This window comes from Betta splendens, chromosome 16 (assembly GCF_900634795.4).
Source record: "Betta splendens chromosome 16, fBetSpl5.4, whole genome shotgun sequence".
NCBI lineage: Eukaryota > Metazoa > Chordata > Actinopteri > Anabantiformes > Osphronemidae > Betta > Betta splendens.
Window position 1 is genome coordinate 14,635,020 of NC_040896.2, and position 12,945 is coordinate 14,647,964.

General features: G+C 40.7%; 1 protein-coding gene across 7 annotated transcripts in view; it reads left to right on the forward strand.

The window, feature by feature from the left end:
- The window catches only part of LOC114842460 (dynein axonemal heavy chain 11), a 33,704-nt gene extending 22,558 nt beyond the window's left edge, over positions 1-11,146 (forward strand). For 5 of the 7 annotated variants that reach the window (XM_055502942.1, XM_029127980.3, XM_055502944.1 and 2 more), the window contains 23 exons: positions 554-736; positions 831-932; positions 1,020-1,154; positions 2,407-2,580; positions 2,651-2,886; positions 2,995-3,117; positions 4,245-4,449; positions 4,538-4,702; positions 4,947-5,087; positions 5,370-5,540; positions 5,950-6,072; positions 6,155-6,348; positions 6,420-6,568; positions 6,662-6,789; positions 7,039-7,266; positions 7,346-7,537; positions 8,487-8,606; positions 9,300-9,542; positions 9,628-9,810; positions 9,895-10,010; positions 10,101-10,213; positions 10,308-10,448; positions 10,556-11,146. In XM_055502942.1, the coding sequence (XP_055358917.1) occupies positions 554-736; positions 831-932; positions 1,020-1,154; positions 2,407-2,580; positions 2,651-2,886; positions 2,995-3,117; positions 4,245-4,449; positions 4,538-4,702; positions 4,947-5,087; positions 5,370-5,540; positions 5,950-6,072; positions 6,155-6,348; positions 6,420-6,568; positions 6,662-6,789; positions 7,039-7,266; positions 7,346-7,537; positions 8,487-8,606; positions 9,300-9,542; positions 9,628-9,810; positions 9,895-10,010; positions 10,101-10,213; positions 10,308-10,448; positions 10,556-10,803 (3,813 nt within the window). In that variant the 3' untranslated portion in view covers positions 10,804-11,146. Of the gene's footprint in view, positions 1-553; positions 737-830; positions 933-1,019; positions 1,155-2,406; positions 2,581-2,650; positions 2,887-2,994; positions 3,118-4,244; positions 4,450-4,537; positions 4,703-4,946; positions 5,088-5,369; positions 5,541-5,949; positions 6,073-6,154; positions 6,349-6,419; positions 6,586-6,661; positions 6,790-7,038; positions 7,267-7,345; positions 7,538-8,486; positions 8,607-9,299; positions 9,543-9,627; positions 9,811-9,894; positions 10,011-10,100; positions 10,214-10,307; positions 10,449-10,555 lie in introns of those variants that run through there. The other 2 variants (XR_008692747.1, XM_055502943.1) reach the window with 2 other exon arrangements.
- Positions 11,147-12,945: the final 1,799 nt, after the last annotated feature.

A 12,945-nucleotide genomic window follows, 5' to 3' on the forward strand; every position in this document is an offset into this window, starting at 1 on the left:
CTGCCTGAATAATGCCAATCTAATTTGTGTGCTGGCCTTGACCCTGGCCCTGCACAGCCTCTTCCCAGTGTTCACATTACAGCCGGATGCCTGTATGAATATGCTCAGTCACTGAGAGAGCAAGTGTTGACCCGCTTCTCAACCTCTGCTGATTAGTGTTAATGCAGCTGTGGCTGTAAAAAGGTTTGGTTTTTAAAAAGCCAGTTAATTTTTACATAACGATCCAGAAGAGTGTTACTCATTATTTGGCATTTAAGGTACTTGGTGGTAGCAGTTTTTAACCTATTCTTTGGTTGAATGTTGTTAACCAAGGACGCTTTGTTAAAAAGACACATTCAAGTGTTAAGGTTGAAGTAATTTTGATACAACAAAAAGAGGAAAACTAATTTAGTCCTTGTGGTGGGCTGTCATTTGTGAGCATTTGCATACAGATATGTGAAATACATTTTGCTTCTTGTTTTGGAAATTTTTTTATTTACTGTAGGGTTTCATTATGATGATGATTGTCTTATTACGTATGTTTATGCCCTGTTTTTGTTTTTATGTGGATCAGGTGGATGATTTCCTTCAAACCCTTGTGTCATATGACAAACAACACATACCTGAATCCTGTTTGACTGTGGTCAAACAACAGTATCTGACAAACCCAGAGTTTCACCCTGATCTCGTTCGAACAAAATCTACAGCTGCAGCCGGTCTCTGTGCCTGGACCATTAACATCGTTAGATACTACGAGGTCAGGCCCTTGTTGTAGTTAAAGGTTATATAAATGTCCAGCAAGAAGGTTGTGCATCTTCATAAAATTGTGTTATTATGTGTTCTTCTGTCAGATATATTGTGAGGTCCTTCCTAAAAGACTTGCATTATCACAAGCTAACACAGACCTAGAAATGGCAACAGCCAAGCTGCTGACAGTTCAGAAGAAGCTGACAGTGAGTGCAATGACATAATTATACTTTCTATACTCATTTTTTCATGCTGTCCAATTTCCCTGGTTTTCTTTTGGTTTATTCTTCCAGGACCTTGATGCCAGTCTCCAAAACCTTACAGCTCAGTTCGAAAAAGCTACAGCTGAGAAAATCAGTTGTCAAGAAGAAGTGGCACGTACCAAACAGACCATAGATCTAGCCAACCGACTAGTCAAAGGCTTAGAGGTACAGTAACAAGGAGACACAGAGGGTTTTGGTGGTGTCATTGGGCTGACCTGGCATGAAATATTCTGTCAGTTTGCTGGATATTGAATTGCATCAGTAATCTTCGCTGGAAGTTGTTATGTCCTGGCAGGGTAGTCTGACAGTTGTGTGAGTGGGCCAGGCAAAGGGAGATTTTACAGCCTGGCCCAGCAGCACACTAGGCACTTGTGAGACAGGTAGAGAGGGCTGGACCACAGCATACGCATGACTGCACTGGGCAACTGTCTTCCTGAATAGTTTCCAAATAGAGAGAGGACGAGACATGGCAGAAATGCCACACGAGCACAGTTCTCAGGCAGTGCAGCAGACAGGCGGAGTGGCTTCATAATGTTAATCTGTTTATTATATGTGTGCTTGTCTTTGGTCATCAAAAAACTCCTATTTAGATTTTAAATAATTTGATTTGTGGGAATGTTTTAACAATTTTAAAGAGCACCAGGTAAGCCATGACAGTAGTGTATATAGGCCAAAAACTGTACTTTAAAATCAACCTTTTTCAGGCTTTAGTATCTTTAACCCTTATAGGTAGTTACAGTACTGTATATAGTATAAAATAAACAAATCGACATTTCAATAGTCATTTCTTAAGGGCGACTTTCTTTTTTTCCAGAAAATAAATGTGGCTTCAATGCAGCAACTTGGCTTTTAAACATATCAAGATAAATGTTTTGTCTTTATGGCATTGACCTGGAAGCAATAGCGTTCAGACTAATAAATCAGGCCGTCTATATTTAATCATTAACTTAACTCAAAGCCTCAACAGCTGTTGAAAATTAACAATGTCTCACCCTAGACTGAGTGATATTACTGGCAATCCATAATACATTAGAGTGAAATTATAGTGATTTTTAACTGTCTGAAAATTTATTATGTGACATATTCTAGATCCACAGCCTCTGCTAAGAAAATGCCATGCATGATTTATTGTTGTAGGGCTGTCACAGTCCTAGTATTGAAGGCTTAAATGAATGCTAAATTGATGCTGAGTGCATCTACAGCCAAAGTTTCAAAGCCATTTTAAAGGAATTGCAATTGTGTGCTTACATTTTATTAGTTAGTATATGATTCTTAGTTTCTGGGTTTAATGTTCTTTATTCATTTGACTTAAACTGTCCTCAGTCGTCTCATAGTTGGGTAATATTTTTTGTGTGTGTTTTGCCTATTTTTAAAAAAAAAAAAGGTCGAAACCTGCTTTATGTACTGTGTGTTGCAGTCAGAGGAGGAGCGCTGGTCCAAGGCTGTCGCCCAGTATGAGAAGCAACAGAAAACTCTGTGTGGTGATGTCCTTCTTGCATCAGCATTTGTCTCGTACCTGGGGTACTTTACCCGGCAGTATCGTATGGAGCTTTTTAACAACTCATGGATTCCTTTTCTCCGGTCTCAGAGGGTAATATCACATTTAATTTTGCCACTAATGCTCCGGCTCGAGTGACATCATTCCTTGATTTCTGTTCCAGGTCTCTGTACCCTTGACAGACGGCTTGGATCCAATCCTCATGATTACAGACGATGCCACTGTGGCTGCCTGGCATAACCAGGGCTTGCCAAATGATAGGATGTCCACGGAGAATGCTGCCATCCTGACCACCAGTGAGCGTTGGCCACTCATGATTGACCCTCAGCAGCAGGGCATTAAATGGATCAGAAACCAACTGGGGTCAGAGCTGAAGGTGGTGCAGCTGGGACAGAAAGGGTGAAAGACCTGTTTATTAACAATCATAGCATCCTGTTTCAATATGCCAGTAAGGTCTAACCATAAAAGGTTGATCAACTTTTGTTAATTATGTTTTTGATGTAACAGTTATCTAGATACTATTGAAAAAGCCCTCTCCTGTGGCGAAACCGTCCTCATCGAAAATCTGCAAGAAAATATAGACCCGGTCCTGGAGCCTCTGTTGGGTAGATGTACTATTAAAAAAGGAAGGTAAGAACTTAAACAGAAAGATGAATAAAATAAAAGGCCTCACAAAATCATGGATAAAAACAACCTCAATAAAGCAGACATTTACAGCAAGAAAGAAGACTCTTGGTAAATGTACAGTATGATGCATGTTCATATTCTTTAGGTAAGGTAAATACTAAACAACTGAGCCAGTGTAGACGCTGTATTGAGGGCAGTCATGCCTGTGTATGAGAACTGTTGTCTAACACCAATTAGCATGTGACACACTACTTTCAAGGGTGCATCATGGCAAACTCAGTTAGGCTTTAATAATTTCTGCCACCCACTGCTGCACACCCATTTTAGTTACTTTCAACAAGCTAAATCCTCCAAATTTCCCAGGGTAATAAATAGGAAATAGATGCATTGACCTATATTGGCTCTGCCCTCAAAAATGACTTCAATTTCGCCATCACTGAAGTTTGTATGAACATGTTACTACATGTTCATCGAGTGTCTTCTGAAGTCCTGTCTCTCAGCATAACAATTCATCATAGTAAATCTGATTATAAGTTTATCCCTTGTAGATGACCCACACACTTGTTTCTGTCTATGATTAATACAACCCGCTGCAGCAACCATGATGGATCTGGTAGGGCTCCACAGCTGAAGTTCATTAATAATTGGAATGTTGTAGAGTGTGAAGTAATGAATACTAATTATTCCTTTCATGGCTGACGGAAGACTACAAGACAATCCATCAGCAAGGACTTTAATTTGGTGGAGTAATGGTTCTATCAATAGTACATTAATTCTGGTTTGTGAAGATATAGAGTTGAACCAGACCCAGGCCATGAGGAACCTGTGCTGTAAAATTGGGGCCTTGCCTGACATCCAGGGGGTAATTAGAGAAAAATGAAATGCCACCAGGTTCGTCAAGCCAGTGCTAATTTAATTGAAATACAGGAATAGATAAATATTGGCCGCTGTGGTGATAATCTTTCATATTTATTCAAGATTATTTGTTTAAAGTAAACTTTGGCACGAGAGTGAAGTTGAATTTGGACTGTGTGAGCCCATCAGAGTCAGATGCTTTAGGGCTGTTATGAACAGCCTCTTCTCCTCAAGCATTTTTTTTGTGTTTAACGAAGTATACTCTTGTTTTCCAGGTACATTCGAATTGGAAGCAAAGAGTGTGAATACAACAGTAACTTTAAACTGATTATTCACACCAAGTTGGCCAATCCTCATTTTCCTCCTGAGCTCCAGGCCCAGACTACTCTCATCAACTTCACGGTGACTCCCGGAGGACTAGAGGAGCAGCTGCTGGGACAGGTGGTGTCCCAGGAAAGGCCTGACCTGGAGGCCCTAAAGGTGAACTCTTAAGCTCCGTAAAATGGAGACTTTATTTAGAACGAAAGTTCTTTTCGTTTTATTTATGTTAAATTCTACCTTTTACAAGATGGAGCTCACAACACAGCAGAACATCTTCAAGATTGAGCTCAAGAATTTGGAGGATGACCTGCTGAGTTGCCTCTCTGCAGCTCGTGGCAATTTTCTTGGTGATATTTCGCTGGTAGAGCATCTTGAAAACACCAAGACCACGGCCACTCACATTGAGTACAAGGTGAGGTTATTACAGCACATTATTACACCAACAGGATCCTCTCACTTCTCTGACTGTATTTTAGTGAATGTTTTTTTTTTGTTTTTTTTTTATTCAAGTGTTTTTGAATGTCACACAACACAGCAATCGCCTCATTTTATTGCATTAGCTGCAAATGATGTGCAGTTAGGAATATGTGTAATGAGAGGGTTTTGGAGCATGACTGAGAGCCTAATAGCTCATTTTGTGCAATTGGAACACACAGGTGGTGGAGGCCAGAGAGAACGAGACAAAGATCAACGAGGCTCGAGAACTATACCGCCCAGCAGCTGAGAGAGCATCACTCCTCTTCTTCATCATCTATGACCTCAGCAAGATTAACCCCTTGTACCAGTTCTCTCTCAAGGTGAAGCCTTTACCCCTGAAGTGTTTTCCGGGGACATCATTCTGTTCAGAATTTCACAATACTTAGACCACTTTGACAAAGTAGTTTTTAATTGCTTTTTTCTGCATGCAATTGTTGTTTCCGATTAATAGCCTTGGCCCAGTGCCATTTGTGAAAATCATCTAAAATCACTTCTGAACCAGAATGCTGTTTGCTCAGTTGCCATACCAGTGCAAACTTTTCTTGCAGTATATATATGTATTCTTTGTGATAGTACTAATTCTCGCTGTAAATGTGTTTCAGACCTTTAACTTCGTGTTTAACAAAGCAATGAAGCAGGCGGAATGGGATGAGGACGTCAGGACCAGAGTGCACATCCTCATGGAGGCCATTACCTATTCTGTATTCCTGTACATCAGCCAGGGCCTGTTTGAGAGAGACAAGTTAACCTTCTTGTCACACACTGCCTTCCAGGTGAGGAGCTCAGGGCCGCCTCAAAGGTGGGGCCTCCCGTCATCCTCATCAATCATAGTAGTTTTCTGCCCCCACATTAACTTCAATTAAAAGCAGTCAGCAGGACCATACGCTGCTATTGATTACCTCTCACACTTTGCTCCAAGGCTGCTGTTCAGATAGTTGGTTCTGACAAGGGGGTTGGTTCTGATGGCATAATGCAAATATCTGTCACTACACCTACTGTTTTTATCCTGGAAATTGCTCTGCTCTGAAGGCTGTCCTTCATTTGACTATTTCACATTCAGAGGCACTTATCCAGGCTGGATGCCTTCACGGAATCCCTGCACGTTTCTTTGTAGTTGCTGTTAAAATGTTTAATAAGTGATCAGTGCAACATGTAAGGCATGACAAATGTCTTTCTCCTCAGATTTTGCTCAAGCAGGGTCTGATTAATGCCCAGGAGTTTGACTTCTTGTTGCGTTTCCCTATGGAATCTGGTAAAGTCAGCCCTGTGTCCTTCCTCTCTCCAAATATCTGGGGAGCCATTAAGGTACAGTGATGACTAGAAACGTGTGCTCTAACATCATACATGTTAAATACCTGGTCTAATAATACCTGTTATTTGGATATAGACAGTGTCTGCAATGGAGAACTTTGCTGGACTGGAGCGAGACATAGAGAGCTCACCAAAGCGCTGGAGAAAGATTATTGAATCCACAGTTCCTGAAAAGGAAAGACTTCCCCAGGACTGGAAGAATAAGAGTTCCCTTCAAAAGCTAATAATTCTTAGAGCACTTCGCCCTGACAGGATGACTTATGCTCTTAAGTAAGTACATTTCTGCCTCAAAGTAACACATAGGTATTATATCACGTTAAGTTTCCAACGCTGTCTGATAGGAACTTTGTGGAGGAGAGCATGGGAACAAAATACATGAATATTGCCAGGGTGGAGTTTTGCAAGTTATTTGAAGACTGCGGCCCTTCAACTCCTGTGTTCTTTATCCTCTCGCCTGGAGTGGATCCACTCAAGGATGTAGAAAAACTTGGTACAACACATTCTACAGTAGGCTTTCTAATAACTAGATATACAGTAATTGGTCATAAAAATATCCATAAATATAAATAATATTCTTTTGTAGGTCTGAAGCTGGGATTTTCCACCGAGCAGGGCACTTTACACAACGTGTCCTTGGGCCAGGGCCAGGAGGAGGTAGCTGAAAGAGTTCTGAGGCATGCCTCTGAACTGGGACACTGGGTCATTCTCCAGGTAGAGAATTTTACACTCCGATGCGTTTGCAACTACAGAGACCTCAGCCTATTATGCACCTTAATGAGATTATCTCATCCCCTGGGGTATGGAAATAAACTCAATTTGGTTCAATAAAGAGCATAATTGGCTAAATCAGCTCTATAAATGCCTGCTTTTAAGGGATTTACTGGATGTTTATTTGACATCAGATCATACGAGTTTGAATCGCCAGCTGAATCAATTCTGAATCTTGAATCTTTGTTTTAGAATATACACCTGGTGGCCCGCTGGCTGCCTTCTCTGGAAGCGTTTTTGGAGTCGGCAGCAATGAACAGTCACCACAGCTATAGAGTGTTCATTACAGGGGAACCAGCACCTAGCCCGGAGCAGCATGTAATTCCCAGAGGCATACTGGAGAGTGCCATCAAAATCACCAATGAACCTCCCACTGGCATGAACGCGAGTCTACATTCAGCTCTCAACAACTTCAGTCAAGTGTGTTGAAAATTCTGAATATATATTTCAATTGCGTTTTCATTTGGTTTATTTCTGGTTTTCCTTTCTGTGGTTTCAGGACACGCTGGACATGTGTTCCAGAGAACAGGACTTCAACTCCATGTGGTTTTCGCTCTGCTTCTTTCACGCCTGCATTACAGAGCGCCGTAGATTTGGTCCACAAGGGTGGAATCGTAACTACCCTTTCAGCACCGGGGACCTCACCATCGCTGCAAACATCCTGTACAACTACTTGGAAGCTAACACAAAAGTACCCTTATTACTCCTGAAATATATTCAAATAAATTTCATCATCATAGTAAATACTAACATTTTCTATACTAATCAATAGTAAATTAGTTTAATTCCTAATTAAGAAGTGTGCATTTGCGTTGGTGTCACTGTCAGTTGGGTATAATGAGTTACAGTACAGTGTCTCTAAAAAGTTTTTTTTCCACAAATGGTCACCCCCCTGCCCTTTTTTTAGATGTCCTCTGGTTCAGCTATTAACACACAACCTATAATTTAGCTTTGTTTCATGAAGACAAAATCCATTCTTGGGGTGCTGCTCCCCCTACCTCCTTGTGTATGTCTCTTAGAATACCTATTACTCTGGTCACAACCAATTATGTCTTCTGGGTATTTTGCCCTCCAAAAACGAATGTCCTTCATTATGTTAACCAAACAGTAACCTGTATGTGCGTATACAGAGAATTCATTAGAAGGGCAATGAAGCGTTATCCTAAATGTAATTACATGCAGCCAGTGTGACAGTTCACAACGCTACATAAGTGATCACTGCAATTAGAGCTGATGAAGGAAGCAATTTGCAAAACAATACAGGTACAAATGATTGTGAACCTCCAGCTTTTGTAATTTGTTATGAATCACAGGTTCTTTTCTTCCTCCTTCACCCTTACAGATCATAATCTCCCACTGAACGCTTGTGATGCTTCTGTCATATATTCTAGCAGTGTGTGTAAAGAAACATAATTTTGTTACAGCTCCCTGCAGTAATCATCATTAAAAGTCTTCATTAGAGGGAGATCTTAGACTTAGCACTTGATGTTCCAAAGGAAGCGTGGAATAACTACTGTAAAATATGTAAAGAAAATATCACTAAATTTGACCAGACTAAAATATTATTTATAGGATGGAAATGATTCTAATAGAGGCTCCTTAACGTGTAGTCCACAACATGTCTGTTATAATCTATGCAGGTGCCCTGGGAGGACTTGTGTTATCTGTTTGGAGAGATCATCTACGGAGGACACATCACAGATGACTGGGATAGAAGGCTATGTCAGACCTATCTGCAAGAATATATGCATCCAAAAATGGTAAATTTTGTTGTTTGGTTTTGTTTTTGTTTCATTACATTAAATTTCAATTTGATTTTTAAAATGATAAGAAACGTTGATCATGGGTTGGGGGTGGGCATTTAATTGTTGAAACTATGGGGGAGATATGTTAATAACTGATGTTAAAATAGTGTAATTAACACATTAAGAAATTATAACCTGATAAAATTAAAATTATGACCAATATGTTGTTTAGAATTGAACAAATTTACATAATAAGGTAGCCAGTAAATGTGTGTTCACTCATACTGTGTCACACAGTAAAGAACAGAATGTTTAGTGTTTTGTGATGGCGAAGAGTGCCCTCTTGGGATCTAAACCTAAATTACACAAAGACAAGTCTCTGCTGTGTTTTTATCCTAATTTGTTGCTGCCTCAGTTTATTTTGGCTGGATAATCAAATATATCATTATGTTAAGTTATTGTTTTAGCTTTAGCTGCATGTCACACCACAAGAGGCATTATACAGTGACTAGTTGGGACTCTGCTCTTTAAATGCTTTGGGTTGATAGATGCTTCTGTTGAATTCATTAGTTTTATTGCCACAGATGATGGATTCCCCCTCTTCACTACCAAGCTATGCCACATCAATGTCTTCCCTGCTGTTCATTGTTAGCTTTTAAAGAAAGTGTACGTGTATATATTTATTCTATTGTTAACTTTAATTTACAGTTTGAAGAGGAGCTTTTTTTGTGTCTTGGTTTTCTTGCTCCTCCGTTCATGGACTACAGCGGGTACCACCAATACATTGATGAACATCTCCCGCCTGAGAATTCGACTCTGTATGGTCTACATCCCAATACTGAGCTGGAGTGCCTCACTGTCACCTCGGACAACCTCTTGAGGAGTCTCTTGGAACTGCAGCCACAGGATTCCTCCAGAAGAGAAGGGGCAGCTGACAGCACAGAGGAGAAGGTGTGTACACAGAGAGAAGCAATATCAGGAAACAATTTTGACCTACCTTTATAAATAACTTTACCATGTTTATTGTTCGTATTAGGTCAAGTCTGTCATTGAAGACATCCTCGAAAAGCTTCCTGAGAAGTATAACATGGCAGAGTTGATCACAAAGACGGCAAATCGAAATCCCTACACTTTAGTCTGTTTGCAGGAGTGTGAACGCATGAATCTTCTACTAGCAGAAATAAGGACGTCCCTTGATGAGCTGGACCTTGGCCTGAAGGTAGACTTTGGTGATAATTACTGCCAAACAGCTTGGTTCTATCAGTTGTGGTTCATGTCATAATGTGATTTTCCCTGACCACAGGGAGAGCTCACCCTCTCTGCCAGCATGGAGACTCTGCAGTCTGCACTCTACAATGATTCTGTCCCAGAGTCCTGGGCCAGGCTGGCTTATCCATCCACTAAATCTCTGGCACTATGGTAACCACTGCACCTCTAAAAACAATGTCAAGCCAAGAATAGATCGACTCTTGTCGACAAATAATGTACCATTATGTTGCTTATTTCTAGGTTTAGCGACCTAATCTTTGGCTGCCATGAGCTGGACAGCTGGACCCAAGACTTTGTTCTACCTGCAGTTGTGTGGCTCCCGGGCCTTTTCAACCCACAGTCCTTTCTCACGGGTGAGGTCCCACTCTGGTAACTACAGTAGGTCATGATGAGCCAGTGCACTGCAGATATTGTGTAGTATTAACATGTGCATTCATTTGTCCACAGCTGTGTTGCAGAGCATTGGTCGTAAGAATCAGTGGCCCCTGGATAATATGACTTTGACTGTGGATGTAACAAAAAAGACTAAAGAAGACTTCGGACATCCACCACGGGAGGGTGCCTACATCCACGGACTGTTCATGGAAGGTCAGAACAACACTAACCTTTGCATACAGTAGTACATTTGTTTGTACTGAAGTAACTTGTACATACTGTATAGGATTATTTATGTCATGTGTCCTGTTTGCCTCTAGGTGCACGTTGGGACACTCAGTCTGGAGTCATCTCTGAGTCCATTTTAAGGGACTTGACTCCTGCCATGCCAGTGATGTACGTTAGAGCTGTGCCTGCAGAAGAGCGAGTTCTTAAAAGTACTTACAAGTGTCCAGTGTATCGCACTAAGCAGCGCGGACACACATATGTTTGGACCTTCCACCTGCGAACCACACATCCTTCTGCTAAGTGGACTGTAGCAGGAGTGGCCCTGCTGCTGTCTGTGTGACAGGCTGTGGGACGGGTAGACAGTAAGTGCTAAGGCATTACAGGATAATATTTAACTAAAGTATTCCAAAAGCTGCATAAAACCAATATTTACGGCTTGTAAATATACAGTAAATTATCATTGAAGTAGTGCTGTTTAGTGTTTTTGCATTTAAAACAATATAAGCAGCTTTATCTTGTTGCGTCTTATGCGACACTGTTGAATCTCTGTCTCGAGATGGTTCAATCTGGTCATGATTTGTTGGGAGCTTATGTCTCCATCTTAGACCATGTAATTCTGGATAAGGAGCATATTTTATTGGAAGGTCAAGATTAAAAAAGCTCTTTGGCTGCCCTCTCTGAACTGAATGATCCACAGTGCTGTCTGGAGGGTTCCTGGACAGAATTCCCAGGAGATGATGTGCGTGGCCGCTGTTGACTTTTAAATGAGGTGCGTTTGACATTGACCTTTTGTACGGCAGAGGCAGCATACTAACAGACCAGGTATAATTTATTCAGCTTGGCCTCTTAGAGAAGCCTATTCAAAGCCACTGATAGCTTTCTATGAGAGGCAACACATTAGACTTTTATTGAGCATCTGATGAACTCAATATGCAGCAAATAAAACCTTTAACTTTTTTTAAATGTGTGTAAAGGGAATTTCTAGCCATGGAATGAATATACAGTGCTGTATAACTACATAGAAAAACTAAAAACTAAAAGAACAAAGCTTATTAGGACTTAGTATTCCTTCAGTAAACATTCCGTAAATAGTATTAACGAAACAGGACACGTGCAATGTTAACGTTAACGAGCAAGATTACAGCCAGTGATTTAGAGAAATCAGCCCTCTTATCTGCTCAAATGAGATTTTCTCCAGCACTAATAACTGCTGTGCTGCTCTTAATGTCTCCCCGCAGCCAAATGTGCTGCAGACAGACAGGCAGAGGATGGTGGATTGATTCTTTGTATTGTATTGCACCGGGGAAATGAAGAACCAGCCTTCCTGTATGTGCTCTCTGTTCCCCTCATTAGCGCGCTGCAGCAGCTAGCCAGTCATTTGGTGACAGGCAAATGATACAGTGCTGGCACTGTTTGGGAGGAAATGGCAGGGTACAGGACCCGGCACAGCAGGGGTCATGCCTCAGATAGTCATGTTAAAGGCCAAGCAGGACACCTGGTTAAAGTCAGCATGGGCATCTGGGTCACACCTCCGCCTCACAGTACCCGGGACAGACATTGTGTACTGATCATTTATTTATTTAAGAACGACCCCACATTCAGAGCTTAAGCAGCCGAAGCGCCAAGTAAAAGACTGTGACACCATTGTCGACTCTATATTTATCTGCAATATTATATTTGCACTGCAAAAAAAAGCTGTTCACCTCTATTTACCAACCATCTTCCCCACTCTACGCAAACACTGTTTGTATATTAGCTATTTGTTGGTGGTACAGTAGGTTACGTGTCACATGGAAACCGTAAAATGAATATCTGTGTTGTGCAGTTGTACAGCACTTCTGCACCTGTCAGGCACATTTTCCAACATTGCCAGGAGGCACATGTTTGGTAGAAATTCAATACTGTATTTTTAATTCAGGCTAACGTGGCATAATAATAATTTTAGATACTGCTTTACAGTCCGTCACTTGTAGTTTGACTAATGGTTATGGTAATGGTAATAGACTCACATGAATAAAGCCCAGTTAAGGTCCTGATCTTATTTGTGACCATACAGAACAAGTATAGAAGTGTAGAAATAATAGACTGCAGGTGTATTAATCAAGTATATTAACAACAATGACGTGATTTGCAATAGTAAGTGTCAAGTTAGTACATTCAGTGTAGTAACAAACATCTTGGACAGCACCTTTTGTGTCCATAATGAAGCAGTAAAGCCTCGTTATCCAGTGTGTACGTAGTATTTTCACACTCTGGTGCCAAGCTTGAAACACTGTCCTTTTTTTTTTTTTTTTTTTTTTTTTAACATTCCTGAGGATGGAGGTTTTCTTTGTGTTGTTACTAACCCACTGTTTTGTCGATTATTAAACATAAATACATATACCTAATATTCACAATAACTAACCTTCTCCTCAGATTGTAAATGACAATTTCATGGTTATTTTTTCTAGTACAATTACATCGCTACAGTCCAGGCTAAACT